The 23214-nt window shown below is 33.9% G+C and overlaps 2 protein-coding genes across 2 annotated transcripts in view; one reads left to right on the top strand and one right to left on the bottom strand.

Annotated features, from left to right (window-relative positions):
• Window positions 1–448: 448 nt before the first annotated feature.
• Window positions 449–23214, top strand: part of LOC135838653 (neuropeptide Y receptor type 2-like) — a 147097-nt gene continuing 124331 nt past the window's right edge. Inside the window, exon 1 of the mRNA XM_065354377.1 lies at window positions 449–468. The gene's annotated coding sequence lies outside the window, so the exon portion shown is untranslated. The remainder of the gene's footprint in view (window positions 469–23214) is intronic.
• On the bottom strand, window positions 1500–8767 carry LOC135840971 (prisilkin-39-like). The gene is made up of 2 exons (XM_065357738.1): window positions 8613–8767; window positions 1500–2828 (listed from the first exon to the last, which is right to left on the bottom strand). Exons 1-2 carry the CDS (start codon window positions 8634–8636, stop codon window positions 1920–1922), a joined length of 933 nt encoding a protein of 310 aa, XP_065213810.1. The 5' UTR covers window positions 8637–8767; the 3' UTR covers window positions 1500–1919.

Raw genomic sequence — 23214 nt, forward strand, 5'->3', positions numbered from 1 at the left:
TCATTCAGTAAAATTTTGTAAAAATTTCAACTTTCAAAAATCTACTGGAGGCTCCAGAATTACCCGAAACGGTGCAAAACCGTTTTCAATTGATTTGGGCAGTCAAAAATAGGGTAGATATGTTTCAAATTTCAGCTTTCTTGGTTAATTTGGCAAAATTTGGATTTTTTTCTCATTTTTGGCCAGAATTTTATTTTTAAAAATTCATCAAAAATCGGAAAATGCAACTCAGTTCTTGAAATTTGGATTGGCGATACATTTTTGTATGATCTTTTGGTCCAGTTTTGTTCGATTTAAAAATTTTCCCATCAATTGGGATACCTACCCCCTTGTAAGGGATTCTCATAACTACCTAATTGTTTTTGTATAAGTAGGTACCTACTTTTTTGGCACCTTCTTAAATTTTTCTCAATCTCTATATTGTTATTGTTTCAGAAATGGAAACCTTACACGAGTCATCTGAAATATGTAAGTACGAATTTTTATTGCTATTGTTAGTTTATAGTTGCAAATTTGATCAAAACCCTTGCAAAATATTGCGTCTCAAAGGCAGTTCTCGGTAATGGCTTTTAAAGAATCTACCTACCTGCCTGTACCTACCTAATGTTGCAGGAATTTCTCAGTTTCAATTACTCGTAGCTTTTTGATAGGCATGCCAAACTATATCTCACGATTTTTTTGCATTCCGCCATATGCCATGTCTATAGTCACTTTTGAAAGGTATTAATATCACGTGTAGGTATGATGTTTAGTTATCTCCTTGAAATTTTCCCAAAGGTTAAAAGTAGGTAGGTAGGTACCCACATGTAAAATAATGTGTAGTCGAAAACTGAATACTGCTGTCGTTAATCTTACCCCATATGTAGGCACATTTAGGGACGATTTTTATCTACTGCCAGTCTGCCACGAGACGAGAGAGCTCATCGATATCGACATCATTTCGGACATCGGTTGACATTTTCCAGCCGGATTTAACAAATAGATCGCGCTGCAAAATGTAGTATTTCATCAGGTGTTAAGTGTAGATTTAAAGATTAACTCGTACTACGTCAACTGAAATTTCCAGATTGCAAAAGATTTGACACGAACGTTTCAATGTCACTCGCCCCTTTTTCCAACTCCCTCGAGAATATACGCCTATTATAGTATAGAAATCGTTGTTCGAAAAACTTTACACTGCTGCGTGTTTAAACAACGTTTGTGAGTTATTTTCTTTGGCAAATTTTCCTCACTATATACGTGGTTCGATGTTGGCCAAAGCGCAGCCTATAAATTCCATCGATAGTTTGAAAAGAAAAATTCCCTCGGACGGCTCGACTCGAATTTGTCGGCAACGTTTGACCCAACCAAAGTCAACAGAGTCTTTTGATGTAGCCGGAATTTGAAAACTTTTGTTGGTAAAATATCATTACAGCGCTCTCTTATTCCTTGACCCACCTACGAAGCAGGCCGGCGTCGACTTTGAGAAGATATCTAATCAAAACAAATTCCATACGATATTAAACCCTTAATACAAATATATTTGGTCAAAATATAGGTAGGTATTTGGTCCTATCTAATATATAGTTTCGTTAGGTAGTACACATTATTAGGTATATATTACGTACATACAATGAGTAGGAAGATAAAAAGGGACAAAATGCAAAAATAATTTAAATCAAAAAGGTCGAGATTACATGGCAATAAAAGTAAAAATAATAATAATAGAAAATGTTTGAGATAAAAAAAATACATAATAAACTATCTTTAAATAGGGTAACAAAATAAAGGTAATCTCAAAGTTCGAAAAAAATTCCTCACATCAACGTTGAGAAATATTCTTCACAAATAGGCCTAATTAAATCATATTATAGTAATACTGACTGAGATACAGTAAGAAAATCGAATATCACTTTTCAGAAAAGGAACGTAAGCGTTTATTAGTATTTTGAGTATAAACTGGAGCCAGGTTTGTACGAAGGTGGCCCATAGACCGACGATGGGTACGAGGAAGATGAAGAATGACTGTACGAGTTCGAAGGAGAAGAATAACTAGATTGAGAAGAGTATCCAGGAGACGAGTAAGACGAATACCCAGAAGACGGAGAGTAACCAGAAGACGAAGAATATGCAGAAGATGGAGACGAATACGACGAGTAAGACGATCCTCCATGGTTATTACCTACAAAAGCCGAATAAGGTGGTGAACTGCTGTAAGTGCTAGATGATTGGCTACTCGGCGAAGAATACGAGCTCAGGCTACTGGAAGGATACGAAGACGAATAACTGGAACCAGAACCATAGCTAGGAGAATATCCCAGACTGTGCGATGGGTAAGCTGCAGAAGGTAGACTATAACCAGATCCGATACCAGAGTAATCGGGCCCCAAAGATGACAATATGTTATAAGAAGGATACGCTGCTGGAGCTGCATAAGGAGTAACTGCTGGACTAGGGTTGAAAGTAACAGGACCTAATTTATAAGCAGCTACTGATGGAGATCCTACTGCAGCATAGTTCAGTCCCAATGGATATGCTGCTGGGACAGAGGGGTAGCCTCCGTAGCCTCCGTAAGATAACCCGGAGTAGTCTAAGCCTTGGCCGTAGAGTAGATTACCAGGGATGAGCAGAGCACTTATGGGAGCTGGTGCTTGAGGGTAGACTCCAACTGGAGCGGCGACTGGCGTGAATCCGGAGTTGGCGAGTGGATGATCGGGTGGACTGTAAGGAGGCGACAGTGCTGATCCATATGATCCTGAGACTGCACCACGTTTGTCTTTCACGTCGCTGGTTTTTACAGATAAGGTGGATGGTGTCCAGAATAAAGCGATTGTGAAGAATACAAGAGTCTGAAAAATGAAAATATTGAAAGTTTTGGTAAATATTTATGTAATGATGATGTGTTTTGAAATATGGATTAAATTAGAGGGAGGGAGTGATTTTAGAACTAGCTTGAAAAAAAACCTTTCACTCGATGAAATGAACTCACAAAAAAATCAAAATTCGAAAAAATTCAAAAAATGAACGAATTTTTATTTTTTTGTTGTGAGTGTAATTTTTATCAAATTTTTAATGAAATACGTCAAAAACAGGTCAAAATAAGACGACTGAATAAATTCAAACTTTTTTTGATGTTTGAAATTGAAAATTGAATTTTTTCGAATTTTTATTTCGTTGTGAAGAGTTCATTTCATTGAGCGAAAGGGGTTTTTCAACTTTTTCAACAGATACGTAAAAATAGGTGTCAAATGAGTCAACTTCATTTGTCAGAACTTTCTTTCATGTTTTAATTCAAAAAATCGCATTTTTTCACAAACTTTAAATTTTTAAAATCAACTTTGCAACGTGGAACCATCCCAATTTCTCTATATGTTGTTCAGCATGAAAAGTTGTCCATAATATATTTTTTTTCAGAATTTTTGAGAGTCAGAACGATATGAAAACTACGTTTTGAAACTTTTTGAGCTAATTTTTTGTACGAAAAAAAGTGACAACACTGATTTTTATGATATCATCAAAAAGCCTTTCAAAACCCCTAACCATGGGAAAATGTTCCATTTTGATAGGTATCGCGGTTATCGAGTAATCCACTGCTAAAATGGATGATATTTTAGGTTCACTGAAAATTTTGACAGCCCCTGGCTGCCTTTAAAAATGGGCTAGAGGGCTGCGATTTGCGCCATTGGTCATCCCTTCAAAAGGTCTTTCCACAGGAAAAATTTCAAAAAAATCGCCGAACTCTCCTACCACTTCTTGGTCCAATTGACGTGGAATGACCCATTGTCAAGGAAGTAAAATATGTACTTATTGATGTACAAAGGTAAATATTTTTCTGATCAAAAAAAAAAAAAAAAAAATTAAAAGAAAAAGGAAGAGGAAACAGAAATAGGTAGGTACCTATTGCAGTTTTCAAAAAACTTGGACAGAAAATGTTGAAAAAATATTTCAAAACTAATGAAATTATATGAATACCTAATATTATGAATGATAAGTATGTTAAAAAATCAAATGATATCGGTTTTGCTGAATTATTCCAGGGTTTAAATGTGTCACCTTAACTAGTAACTCGTATTCTGATTATGTACCCTGACTAGAGGGGATTTAAGCAAATTTTTTTGAGGAGGAACTGGAAGAGGAAGAGGATAGAGGAGTAGATAAAATCGCGAACTGGAACATTTTTCCGTAAAAAAAACATTACAAGAAAAATTTTTCATTTGATATTTTGCATTTTGTAGAAAAAATTTAACAAAATTTACAAAATCTAAATGAAAGAATTGAAAAAATAATTTTAAAAAAGTAATAAAATTAAAACTTGTTTTTTTTTTAAATTGACGAAATATTTCAAAATTTATAAAACTTGGACGATTTTTTTGAAACATTTATTAGCAAAATTTGACAGTTTCCTCCTCCCCACGCCTCACCCTCAACCTCTACAAAATAAATAACTCCAGATTCGAATTCTACGACCCCGAAAACATATCAATCGACACATTACACATCGATGGAGATCGAATCCTAATTATCGCCGTTTTAGGGGGGGGGGTCAGGGCCCACTGTAGGGGGGATTGAATTGAGGCCAACACTAGAAAAGGGATCTGGGGCACCTATACAAATATGATTTCCAGTTTTGTTTTTCAAAATTATGCATTATTAAAATTTACCTTTTTTTTTTGAAAAATTTTACGACCTGATAGCTTAACAAGGAATGATTTTTACAAAAAATATATAATTTTCACTTGGTATAATTTTTCAAATTTCAATATGTGGCATGTATTACAAAATGGCTTTACTACTTTCAATTGAGGTATCGGAGGACAATGTTATAAAGTATAGGTGCACTTATTTGAAAAAATGTTACGACCTGATAGCTTAACAAGAAATGATTTTTACAAATAGGTATCTAGAATGGTTATTTCTGTGTATTAGCCGATAGTGATCACCAGGAAAAAATATATTATAATGTCCACTGCGTATATTTTTCAAATTTTAATATGTATATTGCATGTTTTAAAGCGATAAGTACTGTAGGGGGGGTGGGATTGAGGCTAACACTAGAAAAGGGATCTGGGGTTTTTATACAAATGATTCCCAGTTGAAATTTTCCACACAAAAAATGGTTTTGTTTTTCAAAATAATGCATATCAAAATTGACATTATTTTTTGAAAACTACCCCCATATTCAGAATTGTAAAAATCAAAAAAACGATAAAAATTGACTAATGCCTCTTTTCCATAAATGGAATCCCTCAATTGTTTAAATAAAGAAATAATCAAAAATTTAGATTTAAAAAAAATGTCAAACAAATTCACTACTAAAAAAATAGGATAAAAAAGGTTTTAAAAATTATAAGCAAGTTGAGAAATTAATATTAAAAAAAAAAGATCTTCACTGACATAAAAAAATCACAAAAATGGATAGGTTACCCAGACCCACTTTGATTTTAAATCATGAATAAACAGTATCTATCTATGGTGAGTTAAAAATTTGAAAATAAATGAAAATAAAAATCATTTCCAACAAATGAAAAAGGCCAAACATCCCTTAAAAGAAGAATCGGAGCGATTCAAGTTTTCAATAACAAAAAAATAAATGGTCGATCTTTTTTTCTGATCTCCAAAGTTTTTGCAAATTCTCCCTTTATTATGCTTAGGTAGGTACCTACTTGATCAGAGGTGTAACGATTACGATTATAATCGATTACGTCCGATTAATAATCGCCGATTATTCATAATCGGACGTAATCAATTAATCGGACCTTTGGGTAATTTTTTTAATTAATCCAAATATTGATTTTATGTCTTTCTTTTTGTTTTAATTTGTTATTTGATGGTTCATATTTTCATTTTCTCTTCAACACTTTCATTACAATTACTTTTTGAGTAAAAAAATTAAAATGAAAATTGTTCAGATAATGGTTCAGAAAACATTTATGGGCGATGACTGACGTCACTCAATTCCAACCAACCATTGGAACAGAAAATTTTTTTGGCAGATTAATCGGCGATTAATCGATTATCTCCGATTATTTCCGATTATTTTGGGACGAAATAATCGATGCAGCATCGATTATAATCGTTACACCTCTGTACTTGATTCTTTTTTTTTTAAAGAAAAAGTACTAAAATTCTGAGTTTATATCCCTTACAATGAGTTACAAAATATAGTGTTGGTATTAATTTGGGAGGATGATTATTATTTTTTTTTTTTGATTTACGCACTATTTTATTGTTACAAAAATCTCAATAACTTTTTTTAAATTGAAAAATGAAAAAAAAAAGAATTTATGAAAAATTATTCATTACCATCCTGATTCTGCTGTTTGCATTTTTTTTTTTGAATGCAAAATCATTAAACTGATTTTTGAAATTCACCGGATGTACATAGTCAAGTTCGTCAGTAATTCTGAAGATTTTAAAATTTTGATGCATTATTCACGTTAATTTTTTTGTTTCAAACTCGTGATATTTTAACTTTTTAAAGTTGTTGATTTTTCACCCTAAATCAAACTAAATGAAACACCAGCGATTTATTCATCATTTCCTCAATTTGGGTTCACTTGGCATCACATTCGCACCCCTTACTGTAAATAATTCCAGCCATGTTTGTCATTCTTTTTTTTTAATTATTTGAAATTAATTCAATTCGCGCGTTTTTTTTAAACTTTCGGACGCAAAGGTCGTTTCAATTTTCCAACGTAGGAGGACCAACATAGGTACCTTGAAATTTCTCCTACACGTGAGTACGAAAACAGCGACTCAAAAGACACGTCATCGTCATTTCAAATGACACACCATATCATCCCTGATATCGTTATCGCGAAGTAATTAAAATTAAGTTTTGTTTGCTCATAACACACATCAGATTCACGACCACGTCGAAAAAGGTGGAGCTTTAGTCGTTTTGAAAATTAATTAAATTCTCGACTCAGGTAGATATAAATACTCTTACTCGAATTTAAGTGAAATTTAATAAACCAATTATGTTTATGGGTTGAAGAGAAAGAATCTCCGTTTTGTGTGTATACTTTTACACGGTACATACGAGTTCGAGTACCTATATACCTTTATCGTTCTCTACTTCGTTTACTTTACGCTTCGTCAGTCGACTACTAAAAATAACCGACGAATAGATCAAATGAAAATACCACTAACAAAACGAGAGATGCGATGTTTTTACGTTCGTTAACGAAACACATCGCGAGGTAACATTTTTCTAGAAAACACCTCTCAGGTAAGTCTTATTGTAGGTACTTCGAAAATAGCTTTCAATGTTTCCAAAACGAGCTTAAATTTTTACCAAAATTTTGTTTCGCTCGATGGCATTTATAATTGAGAAAAATTGCCCCATGTTAAAAATTCACGACAGATTTTGATGGATAGACAAGCAGGAAAACATGTAGATCTACTTATTATTTTGGGAAAGAAATGACAAATATGAGACAGTATGGCTTGTTATCTTCATATTTCAATCTTACTGTTTCGAATGTGCTGAATATTTGGCTTTTTTTAGCTCATTTTTTGACAATGAAGAAAACAAGACGAAAAAATAATATTGACGAAAATGACGGTTCCTCGGGGCAAAAAGGTGTTTTCCTTCGTTACGATCGTGTTTGAATTTCCTGCATCGTACTGGAAACTAAAATATCAAATTAAAAAAATAAATGTATTTTCCATCCAATTTGGGTAGGTAAATTATTATAAGAATATTTAATCAATCGGAACTATTTGCGGAGATATTAAATTTTGTAATCATGAGGTCGATACGTTTGGCCAAATTTTCCATCAGGAATTTTCGATTTTGCTTCGATATTTCTCCACTAACTTGATTACGTGTGAAAATGAAGTAAGTAATCATCTAGTCGACAGGCAATCAATTAAAAATACCCCTTTAGCTAGATTCTTGTTCTTGTCATCAAAATAAAAACTCAACCCACGAATATTTCGAAATTAAAATTTCCGAGTATAAATAATAACCATTTCAATACTAACGTAAGTGCATGAACTTCGACGGCGACAATTTTCAATTTTGTCACCGATTAAAGTTTCCGGCGTCTGTGGGCGAACAACTTTTCTCAATATTTAGCTATGTATTTCATTTTACCCAAATTGAAAGCTGGTTTTTTGACTTTTAAATACCTGGCGACATCGACAACATTCTCTTTTATACAGGTAGGTAAGGAAATGAAGGTGGTTTTTCAACGTAAAGGTTTCTCGAGCTTTAATTATTCTTTAAAATGAAAACGTAGCCAACTCGAGAAAAAAATGATAAACCACTGAAACGTAATTTTTTTCAGAAAGCTTTTTGAAAAAAATTGCCAACTTTATTTAAAAGCCTGGTATTATATTAATAATTCTTATTTGGTCGATAAACTTTCACACAGACACAAACTCGCGAAAAAAATAAGTATGGAAATTTTATTTAAAAATGTAACTTTATATTTGAAACTCGACCCGAAAAGGGTTACTTTTTACCGGAAAAATAAGCGAAAAACCGCGAAGTGTGTTTTTTTAAAAAATACCAATCGAATCGAGCTTTTAAAAAAATATAAAAAAATACCTCGAAACTTTCATCAACTTTTAACGAAAAGTAATATTGAAAAAATACATATTAAGTAGGTATGAACAGAACTTACCGATATAGTATTCATTTTCGCCATAATGAAAACTTTTCACACACAGTTTAACCGAATATTAAAAAGACGTTTACCTTATAAAGCGAATAATTCGTTTTAAATAAAACCGATGCTAAGGTACGAAGATAAAATACCCCCACTCGGGCCCTTTTTTTCCAGTACTACGTCCAAGATGACCGATACGAATTAATATCATGTCAAGTTCTTCTCCAAGTATCTACACCGCACACCGCGAACGGAGAAAGAAAATGAAAGTAGTTCTCTGTATATTGTGGGTACCTCTGCCTGTATACTTCCTACACTCATACGAGACAATTTTTATTGCCACTGACATTTTTCCCATTATGATTAGCGCCATCGTAAGTAGGTATTCCTTTGGTAGCCGAAGCCGAAGCTTTTTATAAGATGACTCGTTTTCGTCATAAAGCTGGCTGTATAGTGATATTATTATTGATGGTTATGGTTACAGTGGTGAAAAAAATTATAAATATTTAGAGAGCGATAATCGCTTTCGATGGGTAATTGAACGAGTTATACATAGGTACTCGGTACACGTAAGTGCTCCATTTCCGGACTGGTGTGTTTTCCAACACCAGTAAGTAGATAGAGATGGGTATTCATGGGTAGGTATAGGTAGGATGATTAATCTTGAGAATGTTCGATAATCATCCGAAATGTCGGAGGTCGTAACACAAATATGACGACGAAAGTGTCGAATGTCATCTCACTCGTTACATCGCGAATTTATTACCTTATGGAGGAATTTTTTTTACGACCATTTGGCATGCTTAGGTACTTATATTTACCTACCAAGCTAGTAAAATACGCTCGATCGTTATCGAAGAAGCCTCGGTTTATTCTGAGATAATCCGATTTTTTTCCTTGTTTTTTTGTTAATTGTACTTGCGATGTTGTGACGGTTGAAAAATTGTGTAAATTGGCCCGTCATAATTATATCGGGTTAGGTATATGGTTTTTGTACTGGGAAAGTCTGCAGTTACTACATAAAGATAACGCCGACGATGAGACGATTAAAGCGTTATATAAATAATGTAGCGATCCAATATCTCGATCGAGAGATGTCTGTACCTTGTATCACCTGATTTATATTACACTTGCCAGTTGCTGTGGGCAAACAAAGACAATACAGTTGACAACAGGGAAATAAAAAGTACCTAACAGGAAACTGTGTACTACCTCTTGACCAAATCAAAATTACGTACGTAGATGTAGCCAAAAACATCATTTTTGTTGTTACATAAGGATTGATTCTGGAAAAAAAAATCGAAAAATGTTGATCAAATTCAGCAGAGACTTTTTTTGAGTTGAAAGTCACCTAGAAAAAAAATCAGATGATAAGGTGTTCTCAGAGAGAAAATACGCACCCTCGAACAGAGGGATTTTTCGATAAAATTGTGCAGGCTTTTCCCTTCTAGTAGATAGCAACCCAACCTGTTCAAAACACGAATTAGCCCTCAAATAAGCGATTTGCAAACAGTTCAAGTCTTCAGTAGAAGGAACCTCAAAAGTAATCTTGGATTTTGATTGGAATGGTCTGAGTTAATGCAGAATCACAAATGCTACCTATATCTTTTGTAACCAGACCATTTTCCACAAAACTGGTTCTATGAAAGATTTTGTTGAAAATGCTTCCTTTTTGAGGACCGATATCCCTCCATCAGGAACACAAACCTGGACTTTTTTCTGGTCGATGTTCAACTCATAATTAGAGTCTCCACTGAATTTGACCAAATAACTCTGGTACCTATATATCGGTGACTTTTTTGATTTTTCAACTTGAAAACTTGTGCAAGGTGAACATCGAGAAATAATTTTGACCTCGTGGACGCTCACTTGGAGGATTTATGTGTTCCAATTTTTTTGTGTAATTTTGAAATTTTGTCCATTTCAAAAATACTGGGTGAAGGAGGGGAAGAATGATCCCAAAAATGTCAGTAATTTCTGAATTTTTTGTCATCTAAATTCGCACATAGGTATTTACTTCCGAAAAATAAACCCCAAAGAATAATTTTCATCACGTAAGGTGCTCATTGAGGGAAGGAGGAGCGAGAGGAAGGGGACTTATGAGCATCCACATTTTTGAAAACAGTGATAATTCGTCTAGTTACCAACAAGATTTTTTCAGCTGAAAAATTGAGATAAATATTTGTAGTGCAGTCATATTTTGAGTGTAAGCGTCTTGAAGTGCACTAGGAAGTGAGATGAGTGTCTATTCCTCCCAAGAAATGACATACTTTCGAACATTATTGACGTTTTTAGATCAAAAACCAGTGCTGCCATCCTGGCATAATTATTTCAAATTTGGCATTATTTGAAGTTTGAACTGAGTACATCTGGTATTTAGACATTGAGAAGCCAGACAGACGGGTCAGTGACCTTGAAAAGCATGGCAGACAGACAGACAGACAGACAAGAGGCTAAACACAAAGATCAATGACCGTGACAGGTCAGGCAGGCAGACGACCTTGAAATGCCAGACTGACGGGTCAATGACTTTCAGAGTTCTGACAGAAAGCCGGACGACCTTGAGAAGCCAGTCAGATGGGTCAATGATTTTAAGAGGCCCGACAGACAAACGTCCTTGGGAAGTCGTACTGACGGGTCAATGACCTTAAGAGGCTAGACGAACAAATGGACGGCATTGGGATAGCCTGGCAGGCAGGCAGACAATCTCGAGTGGCCAGACAGGCGGACAGATAATCATGAGAGACTGAACAGATAGGTTAATGACCTCAAGGGACCAGGAAGTCGGGTCAGTGACCTTGAAACGCATGGCAGACAGTCTGACAATCATGAGAGGGTAGGCAGAGAGGCCAGTGACCCCAAGAGGCCAAACAACGATATTAAAATTCCAGATAGGCAGGTCAATGACCTTCAGAGGTCAGACAGAAAGATGTCCCAACCTTGAGATGCCATCAGTCAGATGGGTCCATGATCTTAAGAGACCTGACAGACAAACGTCCTTAGAAAGTTGTACTGATGGGTCAATGACCTTGAGAGGTTAAAATAGCAGATAGCTGGCCTTGGAAAGCCTGACAGGTACGCAGACAACCTACAGTGACCAGACATGCGGCCATACAACCACGAGGGGCTGGACATGATGGACAGACAGATGGGTCAGTGACATACTCAGGCAGACAGATGACCTTGAGAGGCTAAGCAGGCAGGTTGATGACTTTGAGAGTCCAGACAGGCACACAATGACCATGAGAGGGCAAAAAGAAAGGTTGATGACCTTGATAGGTCAGACAAACAGCCTTTTCTTTCCTCGATAAATGTTCAAAGTTTCAAAATCTCTGAGGAAAAAAGGAAGAAGCTGGGATCAGTGCTTTGAAGTTTGAACTTTTCCAGTAAGACTGTTTTTTTTAAGTGATTTTTTGTCCTTTATTTTTGAATTTTGATGGTTGCTTTTCAATCACTTCTCCTTCCTCCCTCCCTCCCTTGCTTCTTCTTACCTTTCCTATCCCCCCCCCCGAAAAAAAAGGGTTTTTGATGTTGTAAATCTTCTTGATCAATTTGAATTTGAAATTGTGCTCCACTTATTGCCTTATTTCGGAAAATGGAAAATTTTTCAGTTTTCAATCAATTGGAGCCACTGTTGTCTCAAATTAACTTAGTCAAAATATTTTATTTCGACAGAATGAATAAATTTTAATGAAATTTTCAATTTAAAAATAAGACCAAAAAAGTTGAAAAATAGAAAAAATAACGAATGGATTTTGTACAGAATTAAATTTTCTGTAAAAATGTATCAATTCTGAAGTATTTGATAGAATTTTTTTTTTTCATTTTAGCATCTATTCTTAGTATTTTTATGCAGTTTTTGAAGTTTTTACGATAGTAAAATTTGAAGACTTTTTAATCAATATTTCAACGATATTTACAGGCCTATTGACTTATTCATGCTTTTATTTTTTATTTTTGTGGATTACAAAATGATTTGCTTTAAATGTTTATTGATTAAAAAAATAAGGAACAAAAACAATTGGAAACGAAAATAATTTTTATAGGAAGAATCTTTTTGAAATTCACTTGTTGAATGTTTCGAAGCAACGAAATTCAAAACTTGACCGTCTCGTTATTTTGTCAAGAAGAAAAAAGAAAACAACAACAAATCGACGATATCTAAAAGTAGACATACTTTTATTCCTCCTCACGATAGCTATTTTTAGCACATATTTAGGTATATTTTTCTGTCTATCGGCCATGTCAAATGAAAGCTCGATTGCGCCAAGGGTATTAATGCATAAAAAATGACTAAAGTGTTTATTTTCATAGCGATTATTTACCTTGGTTTTTACTCGAGTTATTCTTCTTCGTCATCAATGTGGAAAATGTACACATTATGAAAAAAGGGCTTCGTCGAAATGAAATTACAACCTCTTCGTTAAAAACAAATACAAAGGTAAATAAAAGCTCCCTGGTAAACAAGTTAGCAAATAATGTATAGAAAAATTGATTGACAAAACGGATAAGAGAGAACAAAAAAATGGGCGAATTCTTTAAAGCGAGTTTTTCTATTTCATTTATCAAGTTCAGATTACTTTCGGATTTGACAAACGTAAAGATTGATTACTTTTCCGAAGTATTAAATAAAAATAACGTTAATGGAGTGATACCGGCGGGACTGATGGGCGAATCTCGATAACATGAAAAGCCTATGTTTTTTTTTTCTATTTACGTGTTTTCATTTACTCCGCGTATATACTTGTCAGTTTTTATAGAACTGGGAAAATATTATTTTAAAGAGTTCACGACGATGAAATAATCCGTATTAAGTATACCTATTGTGGAAAAAAAATATCTCCTTTTCACTTCTGAAATAATACAACGCAGGTAAGAGAAGAACACAGTTTAGAAATTGATATTGATCTTGCACTTGCCATTTCATCCTGTCTTGATACGTTTACAATATAATTGATAAAACTTGTTGAACATTGAAGTAGGTAGGTAAGGTACTCGTACATCATAATGAGAAATGTCGAATAGAAAATATTGTAAAAAGTAGGTTTTTATGTCACATATTCAGTCTTCAAACTTGGGTACCTTACTTGAAGCTTTTTTCTGTAGTTCCCAAAATTATCTCGTAAATATATTGTTGGTTAAAATATTGAACAAATCTTGCTCGGAGCAAGTTTTGAACTCGTACCCTTCCAAAATAATTTTTCGTTAACTGAATATTATGTTGTATTGGCTGAAGACGAAGTTCCGAGCAATATTTAATAGCTTTCTGATCGCAAGTTTTATTCGATACGGAATTTCACGAATTTCATTGTTTGCGAGCAAAGAACAAGAAAAAAAGCTGAACTGATAACGGAAGTTTTGTTTGACTTTTCACGAGGCTGAAAATTCTTCCAACCGTCATAAAAAGTATATCGTTTTTAATACGTTTTTGAAATCAATATTTCCGAATTCATCGAATAACTTTTTATATCATCCTGCATGTTTATGAAGTAATTTATGAAAGTACACATCGTTTGATGTACTAATTCATTCGCATCGAATGCGTTGATCTGGTTGCATAATTCTTTGCGATCCAAATGCCACATCGGAAATAATACTTTTAAACGTGTACGTGTTATTTACCTACGTTATTTACTGGCGTAAACTGATGATGATAATAATAGAGAAACAATACGTAAGTGTAAGTGGTACATAGATAGATAGAAGGTAGACATGGTAAAGTCCGAGTCGAGAGCGAAACGAATTTCTGACCGGTGTTAATTATACGATCAGTTGAACGCCAGACAAGCGTTGGCAATTTTTTTCCCTTCTTATGATACAAATGGATAAAAAAGTTCATGGTTGCTTGGGCAAAATAGGTAGGTACTCGATTGAGAGACGTGGGAGCTATATTTGACAGACTCTTTTTTTTTTTTTTTATTTACCTACCCATCGTTCGAGTTAGTCGAGAAAGTTCAAAAGTTCACTATTAATTTAAAAAAGAAGATCAATGAAATTGAGAGAGAGAGTCGACTGATTGATGTGGAAAACCTAGACGTGTGCGACAGCGACATCGACGAGTCATTCGCATACGTGATTTTGATTCTTTTTTTGGGGCGGAGGTCTGGAGTGGGGAAATTTCACTCAAAATTTGAAGAACTCATTTACGAATGATTTTGTGCATTTTCTCAGAATGTCATTAGCAGGGCTCGAATTTTTATATGCTGGAGCAGGAGCATATTTTTTGTATGGATAGGAGATAGGGAATTTTCCCATTATCTCCGCGATTCATGAACTTTCAAGTAAAATGAGCGAAATTCATTAGAGCATATTTTGGTATATTTCACCATAAAAGCATATAAAAACTCAAGTCATCCTAGTAATAAGCTGGCATTTTGCTAGCATGCTATGCTAGTTCATTTCCTGCTAGCATAACGCTAGTATCATGCTAGTTTCCTGCTACTCATGCTAGGCGGGTGCTACTAATGCTAGCATTCTGCTAGTAAAATTGTCAATAGGGGTGCCATCACAAGCATATGAAAAGCAACAGTCATTGTTATTTCGGCAAGGTTCTTTGGAACCACTGCATCCTTCAGTGGATATTATCGAGAAAAAAATAACTGTTAGAATGAGTAACAAATACTCATATATTCCGTTTAAATTCATTTTGTGGCAAATTTAAAAGAAAAATGAATACTAATTTGAAATCACAAATATACAACAGAGCTAAATGAACAAAGGACAATATGACAACTATATTTTACTGTATTCAGCCAGTCAACTCAAAAATGTTTGCTTACCTTCATGGAAAAAATGTCTAACAAAAAATACTTGTCAAGTTGGTTGCATAATAAATGTCAACAAAAAATTATATTTTACCTAGAATTAGGTAAAATTTATTAGTCTATGGTAAAATTGACTAATCTTGCAGTAAAAATCACTCAACGTGTGGTGCAATTTGTGATAAAAGTAAAAATTACTTGCATGGTATTTTTTTTTACAAAATGCAATGTAATTTTTATCATTTACGGATTGTAAATTTACCACATTAATATTATTTTCTTATATCAATTTTGGTTCACCAATGTATGTTTTGAACTTTGAAGGTTATCATGTTTGAATGTTTATCGGTCGTAATGTGGATAGTACAAACTGGCAAGCTAGCAAGTTGCCTCTCTACAATATCATACTTTATATCATGGACCCAACTACGCTATATCAAATCAACTGAAACAAGAAAAATTGTTTATTTTGGACTATTCCAATCCGTTGTAACCTATAATGTAGTTGGGGGGGGGGAGGGTATCCCAACCTGTTAAATAGAATATTCCTAATACAAAAACGAATTCTATGTAATATTTATGGCTTAACTTGTACTGAAACATGTATAGATCTATTTTTGGCTGAGAAAATCTTAACCCTTCCCTCGTTATACAGTATTGAAATTGGGTGTCATGGTGAAGAAAAAAACAATAATAACATCCCAAACATCCCATCAGTACTCCACACTAAATAGAAACAACCTTGCAGTAAACTAAACTATGTCAAAACAACAACTTTACAATCCAATATTGACACCATGGCAGCAAAAATCTTAACGCTTCATCTCTTGATCTAAAAAACATTAATACTACAAAAAAATTTAAAAAATGTCAGAAAGCATGACTAGGGACAAAGGCTTTCTACACAGTGCAGGAATTTCTTGAACTTTGTTAATGCTAAGATTATAAGTTTAAGATGCATCGTTGCACCCACATTAACTTGTACAAAGCTGAAAGGTGCCAACGTACACAATAAATAATTGAATTAAAAAGTGAAAATGATAAATATGTACAAGCCGGTATAGGTACTTATTGCAAATGATCGAACAATGTTTCTAATGTTTAATGGTTATTCAACTGGAGTATTTTCTCGGAAAAAAGTTTAAGAGTGGTCGAGTGGATAACTGTATGGTGGCGAAAAATGGCCTCATGGCTACTCCTCCTTTATGGAAAAACTTCAATTTTAATGCAGGTGAGTATTATTTTTAAAAGGCGAGAATTTTGTGCTATAACTGCTTGGTCTTTGTGGATAACTATATCCTAATAAGACATTTTTCGGTTTCTTATGGCCAGTTCTGCCTTTGCTATCCTCAAGAGTAAGCATACGTACCTAGATTGAATTGACGTGAAATAACTCAAACGTTTTTGAAAAAGTCTTATTATTCGATACCTAGGTACTTACTTACCTACTATAAAATTTGCTCCAAAATGAAGATCTCATCGTAGAGGGTAAAAAACATTTCGACAAGTATTGGTTATTATCAAAAACCACGTTCATCTGCTGAAAGGGCACTTGAATAAGAACATACCTTTGTAAAAATATTAATGCAACTCCAACAGTCGATAAAAAGGTTTTATTAGCAATCAAACAGTTATGAACATGAACCATAATGTGAATTTTTGAGATGAATTTCCGTCGCTTGTAGCCTTTCATTAACATGGAGCTTGGCATTCATTGTGTCCTCTGCCAGTGGGTTTACAAGGCCCGTCGCAGCACTCGGCCCCAGTTTGGCAAGTCTCTCCAACATACCTGCATCCTTCAGTCGATATCATCGAAGAAAAAATAACTGCCAGAATGAGTAACAAATACTCGTATACGAGTATTGCGTCTAACATTATTTTGTGGCAAATTTAAAAGAAAAATGTCTGAGCTGAATGAACAAAGGACAATTTATGACAACTATGTTTTACTGTGTTCAGCCAGTCAACCCAAAAATTTTTGTTAACGTACACAGAAATTTTTTTAAACAAGAATTACTTATCAAATACATAATAAATGTCAGCCAAAAAATATATTTTACCTAGAATTAGGTATAGCATTTATTAGTCTCATGGTAAAATTTACTAGGTAATCTTGTAGTAAAAATCACTCAACGTGTGGTGCAATTCGTGACAAAAGTAAAAATTATTTTTCTGTATGGTATTTTTTTTTGTACAAAATGCGCAGTTATTTTTACTATTTACGCACGGTAAATGTATGTATCTACCTCATTAATATTTCTTATCTAAACTTTGGTTCACCAATGTATTGTTTGAAGGTTCATGTTTGAATTTTTATTGGTGGAATACTAAAAAGTGAAAATGATAAATATGTACAAGCAGATAGGTACTTATTGCAAATGATCGAACAATGTTTCTAATTTTTAATGGTTTCAACTTGAGTATTTTCTCGGAAAAAAGTTGTACCAAATTATCGTGTTTCAGAATTTTCATGGTCGTATTCGAACTTATTCGTAAATTTGAATTCTTGTCAACACTTTACAAACAATTTTTCATTATAATTGTGTTGAGAAGGTTACATGGCCGCTCAGAAGGGAGTCAATTGTGGGGGGGGGGATTCGTCCTGGGACGCAATTTTCTGAAGAATTTATTTTGCTCAATTTCAAATTTTGGCATCATATTACTTAGTATTGGCTATTTTTCATTTTTTCTCCCACGAAATTTGTAAAACTGACAATAGCTCACTCGTACCTACATATTTGTTTATTTCATTTGTTTTTTATTTTTTTAATAATGGAATTAGAATTACCTTTTCGTGATTTTAAAACGATCTGTTTTGCAATTTTGTTCGTGAATTGTTAACAACAATATTGTTAGTAAAATCGTAGGTATAGGAATTTATTTTTCCAGTAAAACAATATTTTTACTTTTTAGAGCATATTTTGGCATTTTTAAAGGACTATTTAAGCGCATATTTTTGGTTTTTTAGTGAAAGAATACCCGAGCCATGGGTATCAATTTATTAAATATGTATTGATTTTTTAAAAACATAAAATCGTTTGTGGATGAATTATTTTTCACTTCACGCAAATCGTTCGCGAACGAATCAGTTATTTTTTGAAACAACTGATTTTTAACGTTTTTTTGTCAAAATTTCTGCCATAAAATTACCTAAAAATCGAGTCGTTCGCGTATAATTCTGCTCATTTTCAACTTTTTCAGGCCAAGTGATTTGCAAATGATTTAAGTACCTATGTACCTAGTTCTTTATTTATTTTATTTTGGATTGATTCGTTCGTAGAAGATTCATGAGCGGTTTGAGTGACTATTTCGCGAACGATCCGGTTTAATTTTGAACCAGTCGTTTTCTGAAATTCGATGTTTTTTTTTTTCAATTAAACTTTTAGCCGAAGCTTGGCTCAGGATTTTTTTTTTAAGAAATCGTTTGCGAATAATTCTATTCATTTTCAAGTTGATCGTTCATGAACGATTCACATTATTTAATTTTTTTGATCAAGTATGTACTTTGCGAATAATTTCGGTGGTCCATTTACCTACTACTGGTCAGCTATTGAATGATTGAGATTTTTTTCTAGATTAATTTGTTCACAGACGATTCATGATTCCGAGGCAACCTGTCGAATCCATTATTCCCAACTGTCATCACCACAAAAGTTCATTCCTCCGAATACATTTTTTAAAGCGTTTTTTTTAAAGACTACCTTACTGAATTCTTAAAATCTGGTTTCCGAATTAGGATTCCTTAAACTACCACTCCTCAGCATGAATTTTTTTCCTAAAATTGTATTTAAAATTCAAAATTTGAGAATTCTTAGCTCCTCAAGTAGGTAGCAAAACAAAATGTTTGACCAATTTCAACATGAAAAGTCTCACATGAAATTTAAATAAAATTATTTTTTTTTTCTAAATTTGGCGAACAATTTACAATAAAAAGTAGATTTTTTCATACAATTTTGACAAAAAAAGTAAAACTTGACTTTTGTTTGCAATTTTATTAAAAGGCTCTTTATGGAAATTTTGACCAATTAAGGAGTGTTTTCTGAAAATAACAAAAAAAATAAGGATTCCTGGCAAAAAAAACAGGCATTTTTCACAATTTTGACAAAAACGGTTATTTTTACACAAACCTGTGGTAGTAAGTATAATTTTTCCATCACTCGAAAAATTCTATTTTTTCTCGATAATTTGTCTCGCGGTAATTTCCTTTAAACGCATTACCAACTCTCATATAGATATGTATATTTTCGTATTTAGCGTTATGGATTCCGTTAAATATTCCGATCTTGAAGGTACGCGTATACCTATACTTGATTATGCATAGAAAGTAGGTAGAAAAAAAACACCATTTTATTTTTTGATTCGAAACATCTAAAGCGCAATCTTGATTGACCATAACACTCGAAAACTAGTATTTTGACAACATTTACCTACCCATTCGGTACAGGTCATCCGCTGGGCGCGAATCTTTGCTCACCAACATTATAAAAACAATGTATAAGTATGTATCGATAACCAGGTGAAGAATACTAACTTGAAAAACTAGTCTGGTACATTTTATTAATATAGTATCATAGCCTATAACACCGAAATTACTCATCGCGGCTCGCTTCCGTATTTCGAACAAAAAAGACCCGTTATTATGGTAAAATTTTCAGTCTAACGGATGTGAATTATCGCCAATTCTGACCAAACGATCAACTTATGTAATGTATCGACACTGGTACCGAACTAGTAGATACACGAACGGCGAACGCGAACTTTCAAATTAGAAAAAGAAAATTGTCCAGTTTACGTCGAATAAATTTCGATTTAAATCTCGGACGGGATTAGTTTAAAAATAAATACGAATGGACGCGAACGAAGCTCAGCAGGTTTATAAAAATCGTCCAGCTAAAAGGTCACCTTGCCTGAGGTAAAACACTATGCAAAATAAAGGCGATTAATTATCCACTTTTATGAACGGAAAATTTTCTCATTGCACGGTTGAAAAAATCCGCGAGAGTTATTTCCTCGTTGGAGCTTTTTTCCTCCAAAATGGTCCAATGTGTACGGTTTTAGAAACGATATTGACGTTGTAAATTGAGAATGTGAGAAATTTCGTTGGTTAAAACAAAGTCAACTTGGCTACGATATAAGAAAGTTGTTCGGTGTTTTTATCAAAGGTATTCGATCTGGGTACAAATTTCATTGCTTTTGTGTAAACTAAAGCTTTATGGAATCCCTCGGTGGGCTATTCGCTTCTGCGTTTGGTAAACGATATTAATTACTATTCGAGAAGGAAAAAATGGTACAATTATGTCGGTTACTGAATTCCAATGGTGATGCTTGTATCAGTATATAGATGCGGAAATGTAACTCTATAAGAATGGGGAAAAAGAAAAGAGTATCTTGTGAAGTCGTAAGCGAACTATAACGAAAAAAATACGACGATCGTCGCGAAAAATAGATAAACATACGTGCCCAGCGTACTAAAGGAATTCCGTATTTTTTTCTTCTCCACCCACACTCTTCTTACCTATTCGGCAAAAAGAACATCTTTCTAACGTCGTTTACAAAATCTCTCTATTTAAATACAAAGTTTAGTCGAAAATATGGGTAACATATTTTCTCTATTATAGGCTTCCTCTTAATGTTCGCAAAACAGAAAAAACAAAATGTAACAGTTACTCACATTTTCAAACAGCACAGACTTGTAAATGATCTCGAGTAGGTACTACTACTGTATGCTTCCAAGTGGAATTTTTTGCTCTTTGTTTAAGGGTAAGTACCCGTGTATTCGGGTGTATCATCATGTATTTTGAAACGACCGTGTTGGTGGATTTAAATATATACGTAAAGGTTCGAGTTACTTCGCTTTGGTGATTTTTTTTTTGTTTTGTTTGTGAACTGGAATTGGAATTTTTTCCTACGTGCGAAGATTCTGCATGCAAATGACATTAGCAGAGATATTGAAAATTATAGGGATTCCAAAACCGAGAGTTGTTCTCTTTCGATGAAACTTTATTAAAATTTTGTCACTTTTGTATTACTTACCTGTGGTTTTTTGAATTATGTGACAGACTTTGGTGTTCATTTTGATGATTTTAAAACAGAATTGATTTTCAAAAGTGTTTTTAAAAGGATGTATTTTGAGAGGGGGAAAATCCTATGTAAGTATAGTGGCTGAAATAGTTTTCTTTGAACGAATATAAAAAATTTTTATGCTTGCAAAAGTCAAGATTGATATTTGTATGTTCCTAAAAGTACTTCTCACGTTAAGATACAAATAGGTAAGTAGGTACTTTATTCAGTTTTCCAAACTGATCGAACAATTTGAAAATTGCATCTTGCCAGGCCTGTACCTTTTTCAGTCAGGGCAGATGGAGTTGTAATCAGGGCATAAAAATTTACCAAAGGGAGGAGTAAGTCTATCGATAAGGCCATTTTTTGGCACCAGACAGTTATCGACTGAACCACTCTTACAATGTTGTAATGAATGCCTCAAATACGAATCCGTGGTTAGTTAACCCAAAATGACCATTTTTTGGGCTCCAGGGGTCGCCAAAGTTGCGAATAAAAAAATAATTTTTGGAACCACAGAGTATCATTTTCAAAAACTTTTTCAATGTAAAATATCTGTTTGAACCCGTTAAACATTATATGAGGCAATTTTTCCATTTTTGACCCTCGGGGGCAGAAATTGGGGAGTTTTAATTTTTGAAAAATTTTTGAACCACCATTTTGAACCTACCCCTTTGAACCCCGCTAAAAAGCTTTTTACAGTTTATTGGTATCTGAAAGACCTCCATCCTACCAAATTTTGAGCTCAATAAAATTTTGCGCTGGTACTCAAAAATCCAAATTTCCAATTTTTTGGATTTTTTGGGAACCCCTGGACAGCTGGACACACTAGCAAGAGCTCGATAATTTTTCACTCGATTTTACCAGTAACTTTCGAAATTGAGCTTTTTTTGGGTCAAATTCTGAGATTTTACTTCGTTGAAATCATGAAAACGTGATTTTAACGTTTTTTCCAAGAGTAAAATCTCAGAATTTGGCCCAATAAAGCTCAATTTTGAAAGTTACTGGTAAAATCGAGTGAAAAATTATCGAGCTTTTGCTAGTGTGTTCCAAATGTAAATTCTTCAATTTATTTGAAAAAATATGCATCACCTAGGGGGTGCCCAAAGTGGAGGGCTCTAAAAAAGGGTTCAAAATTACGAGTATACAGGGAGCTTAATTAAACTTTTTCACCTAGGTAATTGAATAGATGCCTCAAAACGTTACGTTTAGCACAAATCGCATGTTTCCAGCTATCCAGGGGTTCCCAAAAAATCCAAATTACAAAAAATTGAAAACTTGGATATTTGAGTACCAGCGCAAAATTTTATTGAGCTCAAAATTTGGTAGTATGGCGGTCTTTCAGATACTAATAAACTGTAAAAAGCTTTTTAGCGGGGTTCAAAAGGGTAGGTTCAAAATACGCTGTTTGAAACCAGTGTAGACAATGTTTAAAACCATTGTTTGTGACAGACACTGTCAAAAACCAGTGTTTGTCACAGACACTGTTCAAAACCAGTGTTTGTGACAGACACTGTAAAAAACCAGTGTTTGAAACAGACACTGTCAAAAACCAGTGTTTGTGACAGACACTGTTTGAAATCAATGTTCGTGACAGACACTGTCAAAAACCAGTGTTTGTGACAGACACTGTTAAAAACCAGTGTTTGTGACAGACACTGTTAAAAACCAGTGTTTGTGACAGACACTGTTAAAAACCAGTGTTTGTGACAGACACTGTTAAAAACCAGTGTTTGTGACAGACACTGTTAAAAACCAGTGTTTGAAACAGACACTGTTAAAAACCAGTGTTTGTG

This window comes from Planococcus citri, chromosome 3 (genome assembly GCF_950023065.1).
Source record: "Planococcus citri chromosome 3, ihPlaCitr1.1, whole genome shotgun sequence".
Taxonomy (NCBI): Eukaryota; Metazoa; Arthropoda; class Insecta; order Hemiptera; family Pseudococcidae; genus Planococcus; species Planococcus citri.